This window comes from Rousettus aegyptiacus, unplaced genomic scaffold (genome assembly GCF_014176215.1).
Source record: "Rousettus aegyptiacus isolate mRouAeg1 unplaced genomic scaffold, mRouAeg1.p scaffold_m13_p_5, whole genome shotgun sequence".
Taxonomy (NCBI): Eukaryota; Metazoa; Chordata; class Mammalia; order Chiroptera; family Pteropodidae; genus Rousettus; species Rousettus aegyptiacus.
In genome coordinates, this window is record NW_023416308.1 from 78,644,601 (window position 1) to 78,653,794 (window position 9,194).

Genomic DNA, 9,194 nt, shown 5'->3' on the forward strand with positions numbered 1-9,194 from the left:
CTTCTCCTTCTCCTTCTCCTTCTCCTTCTCCTTCTCCTTCTCCTTCTCCTTCTCCTTCTCCTTCTCCTTCTCCTTCTCCTTCTCCTTCTCCTTCTCCTTCTCCTTCTCCTTCTCCTTCTTCTTCTTCTTCTCCTTCTCTCTCTCTCTCTCTCTCTCTCTCTCTCTCTCTCTCTCCCTTCCTCCCCATCCACTCCACCTTTTTCTGTTCCAGGGTTCACTATCAGAGGACATAGTAAAAGATGACAACCTCTTCAAACTATACCAACCTTAGAGACATCTGGTACACCATGATTGGAATCCCAGGACTGGAAGATGCACACACATGGATCTCTATCCCCATCTGTTCTATGTACATAGTTGCTGTCATAGGCAATGCCCTCTTACTATTCTTGATCTTCACTGAACGTAGTCTTCATGAACCTATGTACCTTTTCCTCTCTATGTTGGCCCTGGCAGATATCTTTCTCTCCACAGTCACCACTCCAAAGATGCTAGCAATCTTCTGGTTCCAAGATGGGGATATATCTTTTGGTAGCTGTGTGTCTCAGATGTTTTTTCTCCACTTTATCTATGTAGCAGAGTCTGCCATATTGCTGGCTATGGCATTTGACCGCTATGTAGCCATCTGTTATCCACTAAGATATACTACCATTCTAACTCCCTCGGTCATTGGGAAAATGGGCATTGCATCTGTGATTAGGAGTCTCTTCATCTGCTTTCCCTTAGTTTTTCTGGTTTATAGGCTTACTTACTGTGGGAGGAACATTATTCGTCACACATACTGTGAACATATGGGTATTGCCAGGTTAGCCTGTGATAGCATCGACGTCAACATCTACTATGGGGTGATAGTGGCTCTATTTTCCATATGCCTGGATGCAGTGTTTATCATTATCTCCTATGCCCTTATACTCTGTACTGTGTTTAGAATTCCTTCCCAAGATGCTCGACTTAAGGCTTTAGGTACTTGTGGCTCCCATGTCTGTGTTATCCTACTGTTCTATACCCCAGCCTTTTTTTCATTCTTTGCTCACAGATTTGGGGGCCACAACATACCACTCCATGTACATATTCTTCTTGCCAATCTTTATGTGGTGGTCCCACCTGCTGTCAATCCCATCATTTATGGAGTTAAGACCAAGCAAATTCAGAATAAGTTTACCCAGGTCTTTTCTTTGAGCAGGAAATTTTGCTGATGTATACTAAACAGCTTAGTCTTCGTTCTTCTATGTAACTCCACTAACTGACGAGTACCTAAAATTATGTTGGATATCTTATATCATTCCAGCATTAAGAGAGGATAATAGAAATAAATGTTTGAGTAAATAAAATTGTGTTAAAATCGTATTCTTTTTGTTAATTTTGTTCAGGAAAGTATCAGAAGAAGAACACCTTAGATTCTGTGTAATACTGAGTTTTGTTACAACAGGTTTAAAGTGTAATTGATTATGATTATTTGTATATAATTAATTAGGAAATATTGGTTTTAGACATTAGGATACGGTGTAGGTTGGAGACTAAGAAAGCAATCTAAAGTCAGACTGCCAATAATCAAATTGCTGCTCCACTAGTTCTAAGTATAAAATCTCAAAAAAATTATGGTATATATGTGTCCATGGTTTTTAATTGAGGAAGTATATATAAAGCACTTATAATAATATCTGAAACATAATAAATATTCAATAAATGTTAATAATCATTTATAAATATAGTAATAAAATTTAGTTTACACATTTGCAGGGTCATATTGGCTTGGGAACTGATTTAAATGTACAATAAAAAAAGCTTAACTTATGCCAAAAACATGTTAACATTACTTTGTAAGTAGAAGTTGCCAAAATTGGAACATATTACTGTAGGAAAAGAGTTAATTGAAACCAGTTTGAACATATATTTTTAATTTTTAATTCCGTGTGTGTGTGTGTGTGTGTGTGTAGGTATATGCATACATACATATATACATCTTTTTTTGAATACTATTTTTTTTTCTTTCACTAGAGTTCTAATGTCATAAGTGCTTTTGTTAAAGGGTACCAGCCTGAACAAGGGCAGGGAGGAAGGAGGTTGGGATGTGAAGGACAAAAAAGAGGGGTACTGGAACCCGCTTCAACATGAGGTGGGGAGACTGGCACAGATAGGAAAGGAAAGTAGGGAAGTGCACTCTTCAAAAGCCCAAGTTTCAGTTGCACATTCTCTGGCCCTCATTCAATGTCGAGGCATGAAAGGATAGAAACCCAGTGTGTTTTCAGAGAGAAACTAAAAGCAGAGGGAAATTAATACCCTATTTTCTGTTTAAATATCTAAGGGAGATTTCCCAGTAAGATATGTGGCATATTCAGTAAGAAAATTGTTTTTCTTCTCCTTCAGAAATGGATCAAGGAGTTCTTTACAGCACTGTGGGGAACATAAAAATCACGGCAAATGTTGACTAGTAAAGTTGTATAAGGAGTTGCATTGGCTAGAGAAAAATGATTCTGTAGTCAAGGGTCATAAAAAAATGTTAGCATCAGGGAAGTAGGAGAAAATGAATCAGGTTTCAGGGCTTGTAAACACCACCATAGTGGATGGGTCACTAAGTGGATCAAGAGAAAATGAGTCAAAATTCAGCAGCGGGTAAAAAAAGGATAAAGACTCATTGAGAAGGTAAAATGATATTTATTCCACAAGGGTCAGCCAAGTATTGCAGACTTAGACCAGAGGCTCATCCAGTTCTCTCAACAAATTCCTCAGTGACATGAGGCTTCCCTTTTAATGTAGGTGATAAGGGACTTGTATGGAGGTTGGAGCAAGTGGCAGAGACCTATGAAGAAAAGCAGGAGTCTAGCAGAAAATATCTATTTCCAACTGAAAGAAAATTTATTGAAATAAATTAGGTTATACCACAAAGAAATTTTTAAACTAAAACTTTAATTGACTTTTAAGTGGAAGATTGGTATTTTAGGCAACCATTGACATAGATAATGTTGTTGGAACAAGATAAAACTAAAAAACAAAACAAAACAAAATTCACCACATCTGACTTTTTGAATATGAAGTACAATACCTATTCCACAAGATTTTGGTATATCATATTAGCTGACAGAAAAAAAAAATGGTCTATTAAATAATGTTTCAACTGATTAATTTGAAACCTATATTTACATCAATACACAATTTAAAATTCTTAACTCCCACCATAACCACCATCAAAAAAATAAACAGAATGAGGAAATAACTGCAATGTAAAATGAAATAGTAATAGCAGCTATATTACTCCACCATTATTTTCTAGTAATTTAAAATCCCATTACCTCAATTCTCACATCCATAAAATTAAATGATTATGATTTACCTCATAGATTTGCTCTGAAGACTAATAGCAAGAATCATTGCTGAGTGCTTCCATGATGCCTGGCCTATAATAGGCATCTCATGAATATAAAGAAAAAAACATTATTTTATGACTATTATTATTATTATAATTATTATTATTACTGTGATAGTTGTATTTTAGTAGTAAGAATATAAATACTAAAAATAAACCTCACCAATTTTGAGGAAATACTTTTATAATCAGGGTGTGTATGCTTCTAACAGCTTTATTCAAAATCAAAACTATAGAGAACACTGAAATGCCAATCAATCAATGATTGAATAAATTGGTTGTTTATGATACAATGGAATAGGAATCAACAATAAAAATAAACTTTAGATACAAACAACAACAAGAATGGATTTCAAAAACATTATTGCAATTGAAAGACTCCAGATGTGAAAGATTACATTATTTATGATTTAATTTGCATGACCTATTCTTAAAGACAAACTATATGACAGAAATCAGATTAGTAGTTGCCAGACAGGGGTTATGGGAGAAGAGTGACCACAAAGATGTAAAAAGGTGCTTTTGGGGATGATGAAAATATTACATACTTGATTATGGTGACAGTTAAATTACCGTAAATATTTTTCAAGCTCACCAAACTATGCATGTACATATAAACAGAGTGAATTACTATGTGTAATTATACCTTAAAAATAAACTTGCCTTAACTGTATTAAGTAGGTTATGTAAATATCATTGTGATAATAATATTTTGAGGAAATGAATAGATATTAACAGAGTCCAAATGTGTGTACTATATTACTATCCATAATTTACTTTGGTGATTTTTCTACTTCTTTTTACATAAATGTTTTATAACGGTTGCATGACCATTTAATAGAGTGTGCATTAAAACACACAGAAAGAAGCTAATAAAGCTATCATGTGATTTGAAACTGATACCAAAAAATTTCAAATCCCATGGTCTACTACCTCCTAAAACTAGGACATATTATTTAACCTTTATATGTTTTAAACTTTCAATGCATATAATAGAAAATAATATCTACCACAGAGTCTTGACAGGGAGGTAAATTATAAACAAATTTATATTTCTTGGCCATAGTAACACACTATGCTCTTTTGTTTTCTTTTTTTTTTTTAAACTGGGGTCAAGGATTTAAATGAGATATGGATTCATAATAAACATTGTTAAGTGGTTTCCAAGTGGTAGTTGCTATTGGTATTATTGAATAAACAAACTAATCATAAAAGTTTCTTTTTTTCTACCCTGGCAATTACAGTTGTCTACATGTCAGTTCAATTACTATTCATAGAATAGAAGTGGGGAAAGAATGTTTGGCTAGTGGGCAAAGAGCATTCAAATTAGATTTTTGTCATTTATTTGTTACATTACTTTTTAAATTATCCAAATAGTTCAGTATCCCTATGATGCTTACACTGTTACATGACCATGTGGCTAAACTAGATAACAGAGATTATAGCTAAACAATAAATAAGAATGTTACCTAGAGTAGTGAAATAGACAGTTGTTGACCCTTTAGTAATTACTTGAAGGATTTTAATCAGTAAAATTTACTTTTTCCATATTGGGTGGACCCCAAAACAATTCTCATTCAAGTGGATGTAAGATATAAATTTTAATAAATAATCTGTTTTATACATGAATATGATTCTCAGTCTATTATATGTGTATTTTATGATTTATAAAATTGATCACAATATAATCCATGTTAATGTCACTAACTTGATGGCTGTGGGAAAAATGGAAAATATTTATGACATGTAAAATATTATAGAAGTCATTAAATTCATTTTTAGTTATTTACTTACTCTTATTCTTTTGAGCTCCACGAGTTTGCTTTTAAATATTCACATTTGATCTCAAGGCTTACATTTCTTTCAAGTAAAACAATCTCTGGACTCTCTTTCGTATTTGCTGGGTCTTGATGCTATAAATAATGGGATTCATCAAAGGTGGGAAAAGGATATAGATGTGGCCCATGAGGACATGAACCAGTGGTGAGAGGTGTTTCCCAAAGCGGTGCACCATAGTCAGACCAATGATGGGGATGTAGAAAACCGAAACAGCACAGATGTGAGATACACAGGTCTGCAAGGACTTGATTCTCTCCTCCAGTGATGCGATAGCTAAGACTGCACGTAAGATCATGACATAGGAGATGAGTATGAGTACTGCATCCAGCAACAAATTGCTGATCACCAGGGCCAGCCCGTAGATGCTGTTGAAGCGGATGTCTGAACAGGCCATTCGAATTAAGTCCTGGTGCAGGCAGAAAGAATGAGAGAGGATGTGGGGACGGCAGTAATTTAAGAACTTTAGGCGAATGATGACTGGAGGTATGAGTAAAGTACTCCTACATAATATTGCCACCCCGATTTTCATGATTTTGTCATTAGTTAAGATGGAGGAGTAGCGTAGTGGGTGGCAAATGGCAACATAGCGGTCAAAAGCCATGGCAAGGAGGACAGAGGACTCCATGAAGGACAGACCATGGATGAAATAGGACTGGGCAATGCAGGTATCCAGGCTGATCTCTTGAATGAACCCCCACAGAATCCCAAGCACTGTACACGTTGTGGACAGCCCCATGCACAGGTCGGTGAAGGCCAGCATTGCCAGGAAGTAGAACATGGGCTGGTGCAGGCTTGGCTCAGTCCGGATCACATGCAGCACCATGCAGTTTCCCAGGAAAATCATAATGTAGATGGAAGAGAAAGGAATGGAGAGCCAGAGATAGTCAACTTCTAGGCCAGGAAAACCAGTGAGAATAAATCTGGAACTATTAGAGTTTGAGATAAAGATAGCAGACATTAAGATAAAGTGGAATTTTCTAGAGCGGAATTTTCAAATTAGATCAGTTTGTGATCCCCTAATTTCTAGTAATATTTGTCTGCTTTTAAGAAGAAAATAAAGTATAATATAATACAATTTCCTTTAGTGTTATAAACTCAGAAAAATAGAGACCTGATTCTTTATCCTTTAAGACAAAAACCTGTTGTCTGGACATAGATTTTCTAGTGCTGGTAACTAGCAATGCTTGAAGACTAGAGTTTTATTCAGAAATGATAATGTTAGTGAGCATATGGGATTTGGACTGGGATTCTGGGGGTCTCTGTTAATTCCTAAAGGAAGATAATGTATGATCACAGACATCTACTGCTGTCATAGCTGGCAGGAGCCTCAAGAAAATATAAAATGTATGAGTAACTTTTCTCTTGGGTACAGTTGTTCCTTTCACTACCCCCAAAGGATCATAGCATCCCAAATGAAATGGACTGGTTAAAGTCATCTAACTTTATGGAACATAAAGTTTAAGTAAGAGAAACTAAAATAAAAATGGAATCAGAACTTTTTGGTATGTTTTAACTTGGTTAGCCCCTCTCTAAATGATTTACTTTTGTACAATTATTTTAGTTTTACATTTTCTTTTCTATACTTCATATTATTATTCTCTATTTTCATGCATCTCTTTATCCTGTATGAGATTTCTTCCTTTTCTGACCCTCGCAATAATTTTTTTATCTTTTATATCTTTCTATATAACATAAAGGGTGTGCATTTTAAACTGGAAATTATTAATCCAATATTTGATCTTGGATAATAGCTAAGTATGAAATGACTAGACCATATGGTAAATATTTATTTAACTTTCTAAAATATTGTCAACATGTCTTCCAAAGCAACTGTACTACTGATAGTCTAACAGGGTAAGTGGTGTATGAGAATTAAAGTTCCTTCATATCTTGGCTAACATGAGGTATGATTAGATTTTTTGTTTGTTTTATTTTGCTTTGCTATTTTAATAGGGGTGTAGTGATATATCATTGTGAATTTAATTTGTATTTCCTTTCTGACAAATACTTTTTTGTATCTTTTCATATTTGTCATATATATATATATATATATATATATATATCATGGTGAAGTGCTATTTAAGTAATCTTCCCTTTTGTGATATTGTTTTCTTCTTAATGAGTTTGGAAATTTCTTTACCTGTTTCAATTACAAAATCCTTGGCAGATATATAATTTTCAAATTGATATATTCATTTTGTAAATTGTCATTTCTTTCTCTTAACTGTGACCATAAAAAAACAAAAGTTTTATTTTTTAATTTTAATATAGTTCAATTTTCTGATTTTTAAAGAATTGTGCTATTTTCAGTATATCTATAAACTCATTGTCCAACCCAAATCACAACATTGTTTTCTCCTTGAAGTTTTACATTTTTCCTTTAGGTCTATGATCCATTCTAAGTTAATTTTTATATGAGGTGTCAAGATTATTTTTATCTTATAGCACAATTTTCTGAAAAGACTAACCTTTCTCAGTTGCATTTTTTGAACTTTTCCTAAAAATTACTTAAATATATTGATGTGGTATATCTAAGCTCTCTATTCCATTCTATTAATTTATGTGTTTATCTTTTCATGAATGCCCCATTGCCTCGATTACTGTTTTTATAAAATGTCTTAAAATTCAGCAGAATGAGTTTTCCAAATTTGTTCTTCCTTACTAAATTTGCTTTGGCTACTATAGTTCCTTTTCCTTTACATATAAATATTAGAATATACTTGTCAATACGTGTATAAAGCATGCTCAAATGTTGGTTGAGATTGTATTTAATCTAAAAATCAAGTTGATGAGAATTGAAATGTCTTCCAACCCATAAAAATGGAACATTCCTGTTTATTTGTTATTCTTCAATTTTTCCATGGGTTTTATGGAATTTTCCTTGTTCATATTTTGACAAAGTTTTTTCAGATTTAACTCTGAATAGTTAAATTTTTTTGTAAAAACATATTGCATTATTTTTTTTAATTTCAAAATCATATTGTTAGATTTCTGTTTTTGGTTCCAACAAGTAAAAATTTTGGAAGTTATCATTCTCATTTTTACAGCATCAATTGAAACTAAACAAACTAAAAATCATGACTTTGCTTGAATCCATCAGAGAATTAAAGTCACAAGGTAAACCACTACCCAGAAATACAGAGAGAAAGATGAAGAAAGTGAATGTCAATCCACATCAGCTTGTCTGGAGCAGAGGCTGAGGAAGCCATAAATTGGGAGAAATACTTAGCCAGTATTTTTTATGAATTTCTGAGAGCTCTGGGAACTGTAAGCTCATGTTGGCACTTTATGAACTTTACCTCCAATAATTACCCCCCTCCAAAAATAAATATTCTCACAGTAAAAAATCAAGAAAACAAAATCATCTGCTCTAGTAGATGGAGAATAAAGGTATCTACAGTGTGCTGTCCATAATAAAAGTTTAATCTCCAGTAAAAAGACTTTGACAGAACTTAGCTTAGAGGAGAGAAGGGAAGTTATCAAGTTTGAGCCCCTCTATCCTTCCTGTCTCACCTAAAAGTAAATAAGCACTAATGAATGTCACAACCTGAAGATTCAGGCCCACTAAAACTCTGAGATTTATCATACGATTATAGGAAGCTTCTGCTTCCTCGTGTATTATTCTCTCTCCATCAAGCATCATTATCAAGTAACTTTAACTAATTAATATTTATTGATAATCCATTTCAAAAATAGCACAAGAAGCATTCTCTTCAAGTTCATATGGAACATTCATTAAGATAGGGCACATTCTGAGTTATAAGGTATACCTTCATATAGTCAAAATAGTAGAAATCACCCGAAGTGACTACAATAAGATTAAACTAGAAAACCATTACTTTGTGAAGACATGGAAATAACCTGCACACTGGTGTGTGTGTGTGTGTGTGTGTGTGTGTGTGTGTGTTTGCATGCATGTGTATTTTAAAAGTTTTTAAAAGAAAGAGAGAGAGAGAGGGAGAGAGATAGAGAAACTAGAGGGAGTTGGAGA

At 33.7% G+C, this 9,194-nt stretch overlaps 2 protein-coding genes across 2 annotated transcripts; one reads left to right on the forward strand and one right to left on the reverse strand.

Moving 5' to 3' along the window:
• Nucleotides 1–239: 239 nt before the first annotated feature.
• Nucleotides 240–1,196, forward strand: LOC107506009 (olfactory receptor 52Z1-like). The gene has a single exon (XM_016136461.1). The coding sequence runs from the start codon at nt 240–242 to the stop codon at nt 1,194–1,196; it is 957 nt and encodes a 318-aa protein (XP_015991947.1).
• A 4,020-nt stretch (nt 1,197–5,216) lies between these two features.
• LOC107505999 (olfactory receptor 51V1-like) lies at nt 5,217–6,161 on the reverse strand. The gene has a single exon (XM_016136454.2). It carries the CDS (start codon nt 6,159–6,161, stop codon nt 5,217–5,219), a length of 945 nt encoding a protein of 314 aa, XP_015991940.2.
• Between the last annotated feature and the right edge of the window lie 3,033 nt (nt 6,162–9,194).